At 48.4% G+C, this 16,219-nt stretch overlaps 1 protein-coding gene across 1 annotated transcript; it reads right to left on the bottom strand.

The window, feature by feature from the left end:
- Nucleotides 1–206: 206 nt before the first annotated feature.
- LOC122394221 (mucin-12-like) lies at nt 207–9,769 on the bottom strand. The gene is made up of 11 exons (XM_043390956.1): nt 9,744–9,769; nt 7,171–7,282; nt 6,609–6,764; nt 6,090–6,193; nt 5,180–5,730; nt 4,674–4,728; nt 4,436–4,499; nt 2,949–3,932; nt 2,498–2,648; nt 1,634–1,835; nt 207–1,115 (listed from the first exon to the last, which is right to left on the bottom strand). Exons 2-11 carry the CDS (start codon nt 7,208–7,210, stop codon nt 1,023–1,025), a joined length of 2,400 nt encoding a protein of 799 aa, XP_043246891.1. The 5' UTR covers nt 7,211–7,282; nt 9,744–9,769; the 3' UTR covers nt 207–1,022.
- Between the last annotated feature and the right edge of the window lie 6,450 nt (nt 9,770–16,219).

The following is a 16,219-nucleotide window of genomic DNA, read 5'->3' as shown; positions in this document are numbered from 1 at the left end:
GAAACGGATCAGCTGATGAAGACGATGAAACTTTCTTTCTACGCTCGCGTTGATGTATTCAAACTACCTTACTCAGGTGGAGCACCTTGAGGCTGAGTTTTCAAGGCACCACTATTCCTTATCCAGTTCTCAGATTGTCAGTCACTTCAGATCACACAGCCCCAAAATGGCTCGCAAAAAAAAAAACAAATACCCTCATTCAGCCATCATTGTCAGCTTAATTGACTGGCTGAACTTGGAGCACGATGCGACGAGTGAACCAAAGTACAGCCTGACGCAAATGCTGGTGGGACTATCCCACCTTCTAAAATGTTGTTAAAACCAGTTAAATTGTGCCCGACTTTATAGATTGGATGACCAGGAACCTGGTTCTGGCATTTATTTTTCATTTAACATCTTAGGCTTCCCATATTCCAAACACAAACTTTCAAATATGTGACGTCACAGCCCAAAATTACCTCCTTCCCCAGGCCACATTACTGTCACAAAGCTGATTCTTTTTACTCTGTAGGCACCACAACAAAGTTCAGACCAAGTTTTAAGCGATTTTTCAACGAACAAACCCATTTAAATCAGAATGACTAAACGAGGTGACGTCACACTAACGGTCGCTCCATGTTGAAGATAGGGCCTTGTACAAGGCCCATTTTCAAATGAAGGGAACGAATTTCTTCAACACCAAGAGGCCGCGGGGGTTGCAACCTAGATAGATAGTGGTTTCTGAACCTCGCCGCAAACTTGGCTATCTCAACTCAAACCCCATGTTAAAGGTGGGATAGTCCCTTTAATGCTAAATGTTTTGCAACAACGAGCTGCGATGCTGAGAAGTATTTCATGCTTAATCACACCAAGTAACCCTAGCAGCCCCATCGTCTTAAAATGAACAATCGTGCAACAGGGATGAGACGGAGGCCGCAAAATGACATGAGCTAAGCACAGCAACGCATCCATCCACTGGCGGCAGTGAAAGCTATCTGCATGAATGACCCCTTCAATATATGGTTGAAGACACTAAGGAAGGCTCAGTTACTTCCAATGCTGTGAACTCGCGACAAGAAAGACATGATATCGAGCGACTTCAGCAAGTGTTTGGCGTTGCCCGGAGTCGTCTTTACCTGTGAACAGATATCACTCGGTCAGGTCCAGAAAAGCGCTGAAAACGTTTCACGAAAAGTCTCATTGAATGGGAAACTCCAGCATATGAGATTGATGGCAATTATATACATACTTCAATTCGGTGCGCAGGTCATCTACAAATGACGACAAAAACAAGCAGGAAAAGTAATTTGTAGTCGATAACACCAAACGTTACAGTGAAGGACACAGCCGGTATTCCAAACCACTCTGCAGACATAATAATACGTTTAAACCAAAATGATGACAGCCAGCGAAGATATTTGGCTCCCGTGCGACCCACGTCGGCTATGCTCTGTTCAAGCAAGATAAACTATGACCTACGGTCTAGTAAATATCCGCTTAAGTCCGCTTAAATTGTCAACGGAAAGCAGCATACTCTACCCGCCTTCCGCTCATGGTCTCACAATCCCTACCCTTTCAAGTTCTGCACCTGGTCCGGCCGTCGCTCCTGTGACCGACTGCCACCTGTCCCCTGCCCCATCCTCAGGAAACTCACCGGCTGACCGGGCGACCCCTCGACGGCCGGCCTCTTCACCCCCGGCTGGTGGGTGTGGTCCGGTGCCGACTGGTCCACCGGGTCACTGGAGGTCACCGCAGGCCGTCCGGCACGGCGGGCGGCCCCGCGCGCGGTGCGGCACACCCCACCGGAGCGAGTGCTGCCGTCACCAACCTCATCTCCGGCCGTGCCGGGTTTGCACCTAGGGGAGGTAAGAGTGTATCGTCAGCGTGGGCAGTTAGAGTCGCAGAGAAAGCCTGCACCAGGGGTACAGACACTGGTTAAGTCACGAGCTGGGTTCCGGGGCGCCCGAACGCAGCTGAGTTATGGACGTCTCGACTGGGCACCGATCATGACATTAGAGCCTATTACAAATAGTGCGCAACGTTAAAGCTTGCTTACGTTAAAGCACAACGTATATGGTACTGCGAGGAAATGATGAAAAGTCAAAAGCACACTGAGTAGGAATCCCAGAAAGCACCACGCACCAAACAGACCGGAAACCGTGCAAGCTGGTTGTACACTTGGCACAAGGGTCAACACTCTCAGAACAGTCATCCTTTCATACGTTTGGCGCACCGGTCCATCTCCAGCTACTTGTCCACTAAAATTTATTGAATATGCAATGCAATACAATAATACTGGTGGTGGTAGAGAGAGACATTAAACTTATTTTGCTTTTAAACTCTGTAATAATAATGTAAGAAATACAAGCACGCAACAACGCAAGTCCAAATTAACATAAGGATTTCCTTGATTCACATAAGGATTTCCAGGATTTCAGGACATTCCGGTTCTCATCTTTATCTCGTAAGAGCATGGCCGTAATATGGGGCCGGACGCGTTTCTCTCGTCCCAGCTCACCTGTCGGCGGCGGTGGACTGTGTCGACGGCGTGGGCTCGGCCTTCGGACGGCTGGGCTCCAGCGGCGTTCGGGGCGACTCGACACGGCGCTGGATCTCGGCCATCAGGCGGCGGCGAGGTGCGGTCGCACGCCGGGGCCCTGACCGGCCTCCTGCCAGCACGAGAGGTGGGGTTACGAGGGTACGAGGTCGGGGGACGCCACGCCAGAACGCCCAGTCCATGCAATTTGCACACACATACACCTTAAAATACTACCTCATAATTTAACTCTACGTCTTAACCCACCGTAAATAAAAGCAATTATAACCGTATCGTCCCGAGACGTCCAATAGTTATCAACTCCCCAATCCCTATCACTGGGCTAGCCATAACCTACGACTGATATATGGTGGATACATTCCCATCTCATCTCATGAATGCCTTTCCAACCCTTCCAGTCCCTCGTACATACTTGAGCGGGCTCCGCGGCGGCCGCCCTGTCGGGCTGACGTGGGCGTTTCAATATCGCCAAGCGATCCGTTCAGCGACGGGGTTTTGACGCCCTCGGTTAGCGGCGTCGGGATAATGCGCAGGGAGCGCTGGCTAGACGGCGTGGTCCGCTCAGACACCTCACTCGCGCGGCCTGAGAGTTGACTGGGCGATGGTGCCGCGACATCAGCGCCGTCTGTCGGTCGTGATTTCGGTCCGCTGCTGGCACTGCCCGGCGGAGTCGGCGAGGTGTCACTGCGGTGCCCAGCAGGGCTCGAGTCCGACCACCGCACCGTGCTAGCGGTGCTCTCAGCAGGGCTCGTGTCCGACCACCGCACCGTGCTAGTGGTGCTATCTGCCAAGGAGGAACAGGGACTGCCGTCGCTGCCCGAGGCTGTCGAATGGCGACTCTTGGCAACCTCACCGCGAGGTGATTCATGGCACTCGCTGAGAGATACTAGCGCCTCTGTGCAACTTGAGTCAGAAAATGTAGCCACGCGAGTGCCCCCTATGGTCGCAGAGGGCCGCATGGGTCGACGGGTGGTTCCCCGTCGCGCGGCCGGAGACTTTGACGATTTGCCTGTCGCAGTTTCGGATGCAGCTAGGCCTCTCTCACTCTGAACTGTCGGTAACTTGGGCTCCGAAGTACTGGCTGGTGAGCCGCGTAGGGGGGAGCGGCTCCTAGAGTCCCTGGGCTGCACCACGGTCGTTTTACAGCCCGACAGCCTTCTCCGCGTTTGTAAAAGACTCCCGTTTGTCGTCGACGCATGTGTGTCGACGGTCGCCGTCGGCGCACGAGGAGTACGAGTCGGGGGCCGAGCTGAACACATAACCCGCACGATAGACGGGCCGACGCCACTGGCCGGGGACTCGGACTTCACGGGAGGTGACGGCCGCGCCGTGTCGAAGTTGGTCGAGCGCGCGGTGTCGCGGTGTTCCGGCCCAGACGGCTGCGACTTGAGCCGCTCTGAAAAAGTACGGCATAATGTGAGATGTGAACGACTTTCACACGCACACCAATCCCAAATCTGCTGTTTATGCGATATGACAAGTCGGCAAAACAAATATTTCAAATAAAAAGTTGAGTGAGTTGCCCCCCCCCCCCCTATCCATAGCCCATATATCACATCAACTGTCCCCTAGCTCAGTTGGTAGAGCGTTAGACTTCTGGTGGTGAGAGCCCGGGCTCAAGTCGCTCTAATGCTCGATATGCGAGACTCCTGTCGCGGACGGTCTGCGGTTGGTGGGAGCAGCCACAGTCAGTTGAGATCAATTAAGTGGGGCAGGCTGTGCCAGACTTTGTCGGGCACGTTGAACTTCAGCATCTAATTTCCCCAATTACGTGGAGTTGTCCAATCCGACGGTAGGGGTCAGGGCCTGCGCAACGAGCTCTGCCTAGCGTGGGCTTCGGCTTTGGCAACGGGATCATCCGAACATTCGAGACCGGAAAAAAAACTGTTTCACACTTACCTGGCTCCTTCAAGAGCTGCTGAGTCGACAGTCCATTGTCCAGCCCCGAAGAGATGTAAGCAATCTGCGAAAATCAGGCGTGCGCATTTTCGTGAAACATTGATAGTTCTGCACGACGGATATAAAAAATAAGAATAACATAATAAGCAGTAGCAGATAGTGCGATGTTATATGTGACCTACATTTCAGATGGCAAACAAATAATAAACACTAGCGTGTCAACGAAGCGCACACTCACCGTCGGCAAATGTCGCACATGGCCATAGAGCCAGTCTACTGCTTGGCTTATATTCCTGAAAAGAGCATAAATTAAAGTCATTGCTGAAATTTGGTAAAAAGTTTTAGTGAAAGAAATACATTTTCCTTTTTTCAGAGTTTTGGGTGGAAAAGCACACCCAATGGGAAAACTTTTTCATCCCAAAGATCAGAACAAGTGGCGTTGGTTCATCTTTGAAAAACAACTGCTTCATGCATTCGAAAAGCCAGGTTGCAAATGGACAGTTGATGCATCTATATCCTCGTCTTTCATATTCTGTCAAGATCCTGACATGAAATCATGCTTTATCAATCGGCGTTAAAAATGGTTCTTTTACGAAAATACAATAGGCATTTACTTTCATTGTCGACCCAGGATTTTTTTCCTTCTTCATCGACACACCCAACCAAAACTCAATTACAAATAAGCGATAGATTGACAATTTATGCTTCCAGAACAACTTAACAAGGTGGCTGAGCTGGTCTCACCTGTCGCTACTCAGCTCTGGATTGGCGCGGCGGGTTGGGCGGTTCTTCCTCCGGGTCCTTCCTGCTCGGGTTGACATAGTTGAGCCATCATGGCCGCTTCCGCTTCCATCAGAGAACGAACTTTCCCCGACACAGTCTCTGGTCTTCTCCACTGACTGTCCATCCCCTTCCGCAGTACTCTTCACCGAGGCGATGTGTGTTTGGGTCACGGCGCCCGTCCCACCACCCGGCTCGCTGTCCTTCATGTCTTCCTCCCCTGACTCCTCGTCGAGCACCAGTGTTAGCGAGTTGCAGGGCGACTCCTGGCCGGCGGTGTCCGGGCAGTCGGCCGCCGCCGCCTCCCGGGCCGGGGTGTCGGCCGCCGCCGCCTCCCGGGTCGGGGTGTCGGCCCAGTCGCCGCCGACAGCCGGGTCGTCGCCGTCGACGGCGCCGGACACCCCGTCGGCCGTCAACTGACTGGCAGTGGTGGCCTGGCTGGCGCTGTCGGCACCCGTGGACGATTCGGGTGTCGGGAAGGCCGGATGGACCAGAGCGTCCCCCGCTGACTCAGCCTGCGAGTCATAAATCGTTGGAGACATAAATCAGGGATGGCATTGAAATACACAGCAACAGAGTTGACGCTCACTATTTTGACATTTAACGACCCCCGCTTCATAGTCGTTTCAACAGAGTCGTTTTGTGCATGACGTGAATAGTATCCGGGAAAACGCACGTGAAATTTCTCTAAATCGATTTAGACGTGTCATAGAAACGTAATGAGTGAGAGGTACCCAGCGTTTGACTGACAATAAAACTACACATTATCTATTTTAATCAATTATCATCTGCTAAAATTCGAAAAATTTGCGGCACATTGTTGTAAGATGAACTCACTCCAAAAATTAGCACACTCCCTATGAATGTTACTGACCTTCGATTCTGTAATGACCGACAGCAGTCGGCGCAGCTTGGAGAGAAAGTCGCCGTTACCCGTGCGGGCACCTGGTGGCTTCATGGTAGAATACGCATCATCCACTGGAAGAAAAAGCAAAGGAAGGGGTTGGCACGTGAAATAGAAACATTACAGGCGCCAATATGGGCATGCGAGGACATAGGGGCCGGGGAATGTCATGACAAACGCAGCTCCGACCGACTTGAAAATAGGAACACTAAAAGCTTCGGCATTCCAGGCAAAGTGACAGGCACTTCACATTAGCACATCTACCAATATTTGCCCTAATTGGTACTGAAATGAGATTGGGAAAGCAAGCGCCCATGTAATGAAGATAAAGATCGCTACTCTTCTATAAATATTATCGGCATAATTACAAGTTATGTCGTAAAATACTTGAAACTCAGATGAAACTAAAAAAGCATTGAAATGCTTAAAATTATCTGTCTATCGTTACTTTCCAAACTAGCCTAGCGTCATTCACCATTGCCCACTCACCAAGACTGAAGGCGACGGCATGCTCCGTGAGCAGTTCGACCAGCGACAGGCCGAACGGTCTCTGAGCGCGGCGCTTCGTCCTGCGCACCTCGGCCAGGTCGGGGGACTGGTCCAGGAACTGGGCAGCCAGGTCCGGGCAAGTGTCCAGCAGGTACCCTGCAGCAGCGGAAACCAGTCTTAATAGGGCACGGTCGGAGGAATGGGCGGCACTGGTTCCGGGACTCAGACCACATTTGCGAGAATAGAGACTTCATGAAGATAGGCAAGGCCTTTGAAGTTTGGCAACAAACAGCCACACAAATCACAATATGATAGTTTGGTAAATGTGCCTTCTTACAGGAGAGTGTAGGATTATGCGGTATGCCTGTCAAACCACAGCAAAGCGAGTTATTTGTAGCAAATTTACTCTCCATATTAAGTCAAGCACCGTGCATTATGTGATGATAGATAGACTAAAATAATCACCAATGATAGACCTCTGTATACAGAGGTAGGTATACAGACAGAGGTCTATGCACCAATATAACCACTTCACATAGGCTGTCCACTAAGAAACACTTGCCCAGAACCAGACGTGCAACGTCAGATGGTAGCAGCTCCATTCTGCATCCAGTTAATTCTCAACAGTCATTGTAACTTAAAATCCAGTAAACCTTGCAGATTTATGTTGAGATCTGAAAATCAATGGTCAACCTTCATTGCCTCACCCTGAAAAATATAATTGGTTCGAAGTCTGTGTTCCTGTAGCTGATAAACACTCCTTCTAGCCTTCCAGTAGCAAAGACCAAAGCAGGACAATTGCTGATGCTTGCGATTATTTAATGACCAAGTATCATTGGGGGCTACCATGATACCTGGGTTGACTTGAAAGTTGAACTTTAATACCCAGCCAGCCATTTGGTTTGGCTCAAGTCCGTTTTGCCCTGGCAATCCCGATCCATGCCAGATTTGGGACGGTGTAAACGGAACGCCGTCGGAACAGGGGTTTGGGTCGATGTGACGCAATTCCGGTGAGCCAGTCTTTGCAGTAGCACTCCGTAGTTGGTATGGTTTTCGGATCACTAAGTCCGACAAGTTTGGCTCCCTGGAACCCCCATTGACTTTTTTACATTGACTCGTGTCATTTATTGGAAAAATTCACTTCTTACATGCCTTTTTCGCGTATGGTGCAACAAGGAGAATATGCATTGCTCTGGCTTACTGTGGATGAAATGTGGTTCAGGTATGGCACAACTAATATGGCCCAAATCCGGTTTTGGTGCGGGCAAGCTCTGGAATTGTGTGTCAGTTCCAGTAAAGCTCCTGACCTTTTCCTCAGCCAAAGTAAGTAGGTACAGGAGTTAGCCAGAGTAAAACCAGATACAGCCCAGACCAATTTAGCTGACTGGGTAACAGCTCAGGAGCCATGATTGACCAGAGAAGCCACAATTTGACCCAAGAAGTAATAATTTTGTCTGGAGTTGAACTGCCCACCCAGCAAGATGCTCCAGGTTGCACAGTTACATCACCCAGCAGTCAGCAGCCTGTCCAGCCGGGCAGCTGGGTGATGGTCAGGTGGCACCAGCCACCAGGGTGGAATAGACAGCCGGGGGCCACGAGGTGCAGGGTGCACTATCAAGTACCTGGTGTGCTGAAAGTGAAACATTATTGTGAGTTAACAGTTAACACCATCATCTATGAGAAGACTGACTGTGAATGGCAATTGCAGGAAGGCATGACAACCCCAGATACATATAAAAAAAAACTGAATCTGACATCCCTACAAAATTGTTTCACAATGAATATGTAGGTACCTGCCTGGCAGTACCACCACTTTTATACAAGTATGTACCTAGCACTAGAAATATGAGTCTAACCTTATACAGCTATCACACAGAAAACAAGTCAGTTTCCGCTTTAATTCAAATTATTAGCTTTTCTCAGCCAAGCTGAGCTACTAAACACGAGATAAGAACCAGAATACTGAATAGCCAAATCACACAATTCAGTTTGAGACATTTCAACTTTCAATTTGCTTGAAATAGACATTTCAACATGTTTCAAATAGGTACTAAAGATGCTAGGTGAAACTGTGGAAAACATTTAAAGTGACCATCCCACCTTAACATTAGTTTTGAGTTGAGATAGCCAAATTGGTGGCCATGGCCTGCAAATACTGGCTTGGGCACTGACAACATCGAAAAATGCTTTAATTCAGAGATATGGAATTTCAAACTTGCAGTTTTCGGATTCTAAGGGGCTAATGCACTGAGATGCCCCGTTAGAATTTGTGACGTCAGCGGTGATCTAACGATTTTAAACCTTATACTAAAATCTTTGTAAAGCAGTGGTGGTATATGCTATTTGCGCGCAACATCTGCCCCAAACGCGCACTTCCAAAATGAAGTCGCTAGGAACAGCGGAGATCCCAAAAAAGTAAACAAAAGTAAAAGTCTAATACCTTGAAAACTGGTGAATATTTTTCGGTGAAATTTGGTAGATATTTGTTTTTGCTCTTTCTGAATCGAGCGACATCACTTTCATGCCAATTCATTAACTTTTTTGAAGGTGGGAGGGTCCCTTTAATGAATGATTCAGCTTGGAAAATGTTATGATAACTAGACATTGACATGGGTTTGATATCCAGAAAATGATGGATAATTTTCTGGTATCATTGTTACCTATTCACAGCATTACAGGAATAATTGCTGTGAAGTGTGATTTATCACATTTTTAGATTGTTAGTTTCAATAATGGTTTGGCTGTACTACGCGACTTTCTGTGTGATTTTGTGATAATGCGAGAATGCAATGCCCTTGGCATCTTGGTGATGCCAGAAAATGTTCATCTCGTGCAACCAGATGTCCTGACCCACACTGCGGAAATCACATTATTAAATGTCTCGCAATACCGCATTATCGCAAAAGAAGTTCAGTTTTTATGCGACAACGCGATATCTCAAAATCACAAAATCACACGGATCGCGTAGTGGAGCCTGGGATTTATTCGTCGTCATTTTCGTTGTGCAGCGTGTCTGCCTACATAACCGAATGATCCCCGGATTCTGGAAACAATTATTTATCTTCCAGATATCAAGCACACGCTTAGTTACCTACACAATTAAGAAATTAATTGCCTATTTTCATTAGTCATTACACTCTAAAACAGCGCGCGCCAGGTACGTCTACTGCGTCATATTCAAGTCATCAGCTGTTTCGCGGTTTTGTACTTTGCTTCCAACTTTTACCTATTCTCTTAGAGGAAAAAAATATTTGTCTTCATTCATCCATCAGCTTTTGCGCCGATCCGCCTTGTAATCGCTGTGGCATGCTGTGGCTTTGATCGATTGGGACAAGGGCGCACACAAGGGGAGGGGGGGGGGGGCACACGGGCCCGTGTCCCCCATTCGAGTTGGGGGCCCAAGTCGAAGGATTAGGGGCCCATTTTGAGGCGGCCGCCTCAAAATGGGCCCCTAATCCTTAGACCACCGAAGACCGTGTAAAAATGAGCTGAAATAATGATTGAAAAGACCGGGAGGGCCCAGCTCGCTCCCCAGCAGGCCCATATGAGTCTATGATATGCCCAGTAGCACAGCCAGGGTGATTGTGGTGAAATTTCAACGGCCCTCAAAAGGCCTCAAAGAGCCCTCAGATGGCGTCACAGGGTCCTCAGATGGTCTCGAAGGGCCCTCAGTTAGCGTCAAATGACCCTCATCTGGTGTCAAAGGGCCCTCAGATGGCCTCAAAGCCGCTCTCCAGAGCCCCCCCCCCCCCTATCTCCGAAACTACTGGGCTGATTGTCAAAATTCAAACGGCGTCTTATAGGGGAGAGTGGTGCAGGAGGCCCCCCCTTAAGCTCAGTTACTATTTTTAGACAACTGATAATATTTAAGCGCTAACGTGTGCATGCGCTGTGAGCTTGCATCATTTTCCCATACATATTTGCATTCAAAATGAATCTAGGGGGTACACAAACCGTAAACTTTAACATTTTGGAAAAAGTTGCAAAAGGGCCTCTTACACTATGGGTATGGTAAGACGCCCCCCCCCCCTCGGGCGTTTTAAAAGTCAAGTCGACTTGTAAAAGAAGCTTTGCGAACACAGCTGCAAGGCCTTTTATTTCGAAAAGCTAAGCAAATACGGTGTTATCGAAACCAATAACACTTCCAAAGCGCTCGAACAATGCGAAAACTAGCACAACCAAACGCTGATGACCAACGAAAATTGTACCTATAACCTCTAAGAAAAGAAACAGAAAAAAGAAACAAAAACAAACTCCTTGAAAAAAGAATGCCACGCCTGCCGCAGGTGCAGGCGTTTTAGCATCGGGGGCGTTTTTTATCGGGGGGCGTTTTATCATCCTCGAAGGGAGGGCCTCTTAAAAAAATACAGTGTTTTAACGTCCACAATATTTATGGTTTATGAGACATTTGCAGCGCACCAGAACATGGTCTATTCTGAAGCTAACATGTGACAATTTCGATGAGAAAAGATTGCATTTGATAGCCATTGTTTTTTCAGATATATAAGGGTGATAAAGATGCATATATCTAGCAAGTAAAGGGGCAAAAACAGAAACAGGCTTACCAAAAGTCGCTGCGACGCACCTGATACCTCAGGTTTCGTGAGTTGTTGTTTCAAGAGGGCTTCTGCTTTACAAGAACATTAAAAAATAAATAACATTATTGGTTTGGTAAAAAAAGCGATGGGGCCTCTTACCGACCCTGGGCGTCTTACACGGATCTCCCCTACCCCTAGAAGAACTGTCGAGCGAAACCTATTTTCATTGACCTCGAGGTCACCGATGACGTCACAGGTCAGGTCAAAGTAAAAATTATCATTTAGGCTCTGACCGCCGGCTGACAAGTCCGATCAGGCTCATTTCTGGTTTACGCAGTCCTTGATATATGCCTTAGATACCCTGAGAGCAACGAACTTTTTCTTCGAATTTTTCAGGCCAAGGCCACTGGCCAGGTCATCTTAGGTCACAAAAATTGTATATCATGTTTCGGTCACGTGACGCATGTTTATGGTCCATTTTACTCGTATATTTCGAACATAATGTCGTTTGTGTCATTTGAGGTCATTTTTCAGCTGAATTTACCCGAGGTCAGGTCACTTTCAGGCCAGAAAAGGTCAAATTTTGAAAAAGAATTTTTTAACAAAAAAGGTGCCTATCAGATGCAGTTTGAGCTCAGGAACACGATGGTGCCATTTATGTTGTTCTACGATGTCAAAAAATAACGTGGCATATTTTCAAAGATATTGGGCTAAAACTTGCTGGAGTGGTTCATCAGCGTCAGTGTGTGTTCTATCACATATGTTCCTGTTTTTGCGAAAAATCAAAGACTTTTTGAAAAAATTAAAAAAATACTTTTTTGAATTTGTAAAAACATATTTTTTCAAAATTTCGAAAATTCGTGATACCTAGCAGTTTGATAGCAACCTGTATTTGTAGGCCACTGATACAAAGAAATTGGATCTAGCTTGAAAACTAAGCTCTTGAGAGCGTTTGCCGTAACTCAATATTTTGCATCAAAATTCAAAATCGGCCGGCATGATGTCACTCTGACGTCATTTCCGAACAAACTATGGTAGCTAGAAAGTTGAAATTTTAACACAAGGTGTCAAATTGAAGCCGCTGAGGGTATCGCAAGTTTCGTGTTGATCCGTCAAACGGTTTAGAAGATATTGCTGAAAACGGGAGGGGGCTCTGTAGAGCCCCCCCCCCCCCTCCCCCAGTCATGCGCGGGTTAATTCATCTGCTAGCTACAAGGAATTCAATTTCAGCCTATCGCATTTTTCTGAATTTTCTGATAAAGGGGCGAGTGTGTTTATTAATGGTCCACCTTACCCACTCCCAAATTCTGCATTTGAGTAGGCATTGCCGACAACACAGTGTGCTGAACCATTTCGGGTTCGTGCCAAACCGAAATGCGTAAGTACTAGTGATGTCAATCACAGATAATCGGAATACCGATACCAAACCAAATACCAACCAAAACCATCAGGAAATACCGAAACCGAACCAACTTGAGAACATGAGGAAAATACCAACTTTTTACCGATTTTTCAACCTTGTATACATTAGCAAGAGTTCATGATACCAAATACCAAAAACAATCGGATTGAAGTACCAAATACCAACTTGATATCGGTTTGGTATCGATATACCAAGAAGTTGGTATGCGATTGACATCACTAGTAAGTACCATTCTGCTTCTGTGACGGATAGTGCGGATCTTGACTTAGCTTCGTAGCTAAACTTAAATTTGGTAGACATTTCATGCTAAAATAACACATTTCTGGCCCTGTGTTGAAAACGTGCATTCCTAGAGCCGAGCCACTGTGACAAGAAATATGCCAACATAAGGCATTGTTAATGGCTATCTTTCTTTTTGAAAGGGGTCATTTATTGGGGCTTCAGAGGGGGTGGCTCGCTACTCGCTTTGCCCCAGTGGTCCGCTTTACCCCACTCTCCCCTACATGTTTCTAGGCTAGTTTTTGGAGCTGAATTCGAATTTAGCAGCCAGATGAACATTTACGAAGTAGTTTTGGTGCCTTCGTAACGTAACATGTTACAAAGCTGTCAGAGGCGGTTGACACCTACCTACTACGAATACCCGGCAGGACCACTACTGGTTGACCTGACCTGACCTGACCCGGCCTGGCCCAAATCAGTAGCGGCGCCACGGATTTTCGCCAGTGGGGGCAAGCTTGAGGTGACCCTACTGTTGTCTGACACCCCGATCTGCAGAATCCAGGAGCACCTTGCCCCTAGCCGTTGCCATCCAAAATTGTCCAGATGAAGGAAATGTTATGGCGAATAAAGGAATTTCTTTGCCATCATCACATCACCGCAGCTTTGCACTGGAGTTGTGTAGCCTCGTTTGCATCATCACAAGTCCTACCTATATCAGGAATATTGCATAGCTCTTCTGTTCCCTTTTCAACATCAGCCAAATTTTGTGGGGACAAAAATATAGATTTGCCCCCACGGCCTCCTGTCAGTGGGGGCAGTCTGCCCCACTGCCCCTACGGTGGCGCCGCCATTGGCCCAAATGCATGAAGACATCATCTGTGATAAAAACTAGCATCAAGCATGGTATTCGTGATCAGCACCCCGAAAAAAACCATAACAGCCACACTTTACGACGTTCTAACAGGTCCCGATTTTACCGACTTTTGGGTCATTGGCCTGACCTGGAAAGTCAACCAATGACCTAGGACCTTAAAATTAGGTATCATCGGCTTTCTCTCGTCACGGGCAACACGCTCGTTTTTTCCGCGAAGCTCTATCTCGATCAGGGCCCAGGGGCGAAACGGCAAGAGGGGTCCAACGGACCCCCCCCCCCCCTTATACGTTCGCGGCTGGAAAAACACTAATACGGGCGAAGGTAAACTTTATTGAAGATGGGAACCGGGAGGGTCCCTTTAACCCGCGCCCCGGTGGGGTCTGTTTATAACGCGATCTTGTGGGGGCCTAATTTTTTACCCCCCCCCCCTTCGTGTCTCCGAAGCTAATGGACGAATCCACAAAATTCAAACGGTTTTCGATAGCCCTGTCAAATTTGTTGAAGGAAATCCAATTTCATTGACCTCAGGGTCACAGATCAGATCAAAGATAAAATGTTTTGCCGTTCACGGGTCTTCTAGGGAATGCGCTATAACATCGAGTAAAACGCATTTTATCGAAAATCAGCGATAAGACGTCAGTTGCCTGGTAAGTACAGTGTACTCGTACACATGCAAACCGTCTCCCTCCCACTTCAGCAGCGTCGGAAAAAATAATATTCTCGTCCATTTGTACATACGTGATCAACGTTCAAACGCTCATTCATTTTTCTCAGTTCTTCATTCTAATAGCAAATATCTTTGCCACCATGCATCCATAAGAACGGGAACAGACCCATTATCATTGGCAAAAACGTTATGCAATGTAATCTGAAGACCTAGAAACGCTATTCAAGCATAGAAACGCACGTAATGCGTAATGCATAAGCATGGCAACACTCCTAAGCTTTACAACACTGTAGTGGTTTGTGCCCGGTGTGACCTCCAAGAGGATGATACCACTGAGAGTTGATCCGGTTAGCGGCGGGTACCGTCAGACCAGAAGCCTCATAGGAGAGCCGGCCGGCGCGGCGGTGGGCTGGCGGCCGACCAATGGGACGCGGCGCAGGAGCTCGGGGGACACGCACCCGATCGGCCGAGAAGCCCCTCGAAGTCCACTACTGACGGCATACCTGCTGAGCGTCGATCACGACCGGGAAGTGGAAGGCTACAAGGTCGCACTGCGGGACCCTGGCCGCCGGCCAACGGGTTATGTAATTGTTAAAGACAGGTGAAAAGTCCACCAACTGAAAGGGCGCTTTGTCAGCGAAGGTGCGCAGAAAAGAGTCGGTGGTTTGACAGATTTGGCATATTCCGACTTTCGACCACTGTCGAAAAGCTCCCTTTATCAGCATGCAGTGATCATCACGGCTCGGTTCACCCACTGAAAAATAACGGCTAAATATGGCTCCTGTTGCTCAATTTCGCCTGACCTAGGCCACCCCCCCGCTCTGTTGCAACCCATTGTGCGCAGGAGATTGACCCGCATTTATCTGCGCTGTCTGTCTGTCCCACATCGACCGGCCTAGCCAACAGCGCAGCATTCCTTGCTCCAGGACGACCGCCGCAAGACGGAAAACACCGTCCCGCTAGATTGTTCCGGGCGGGCCACCGCCCTGGAGGGGGTGACCGGCACGGTTGCGACAGAGCGTCACACTATGCCTCCTCCCCCCCTCCCAGACACGCACTTGATCGTACCGCTCTGCAACGGGGTAGGGGCGTAAACAGGCACTAGCAGTTGGGGCTCTATCGGCTGGAAAATAACAACTACAACGGTTATGAAAACAGCAATGTTTTATGAGTGCTTTTTCTTAGAAATGCTATACACGTATAGGCTCCGCTGTTGCAGTTGATCGAAATTCTGCACCACGGCGACCTCCCATAGCTGACACACTGGCGTCGCTCCTGCCTCCTTCGCCGCCGTATTGCCGACCCGGTTCCCTTACCGGAAGTCAACAGCGCGCTTCAGTGCGGTGGTTGGATGGAGTGTTGCGACACCGGCCTCCAATTAGATGCGTCTGTGACCCACACCAGCTGACGTGTCTGCCTCGGTGTGCGTTCACCCACCCCGCGGCCCAACCCGCGATACAAGTGAGATGGGTCCGTGTGACAGCTGCTGATACACAGACGGCGTGAACACACGGTCCTGAAAACAACCGAAACGTTCCAGACTTTGTGCTGTCGTTACTTTTGCAAAAGTGCAGTTGAAGTCAAAAACTCCTGAACACCGCAGATTAATTTTGTTTCTACTATTTTTTTTTTATAAATTTAGTCCGAACCTTATGATGGGAAGGATTCACAAGGACAGAGCCACCGCTAAGCGAAGCTTGTTGCGGTGACCCTGCCCTCTACCCTCCGATCGCGCAATTCCAGTTCTATGGCAGAATTTAGAGTCCAAAGTTTAACGTGCGCACATAGCCGCGCACGGCCGGTCCCCTCACTGACTTCGCCTGGCTACGGCCTGCCACCAACCGCAACCATACCTGTCAGGAGGCCCATAAATGTCAAGCGCCCGTCGCG

This window comes from Amphibalanus amphitrite, unplaced genomic scaffold (assembly GCF_019059575.1).
Source record: "Amphibalanus amphitrite isolate SeventyFive unplaced genomic scaffold, NRLGWU_Aamphi_draft 000580F_arrow, whole genome shotgun sequence".
NCBI classification, from domain to species: domain Eukaryota; kingdom Metazoa; phylum Arthropoda; class Thecostraca; order Balanomorpha; family Balanidae; genus Amphibalanus; species Amphibalanus amphitrite.
The sequence above is the reverse complement of the archived record's forward strand: the minus strand, read 5'-3'. Positions and strand labels throughout refer to the sequence as shown.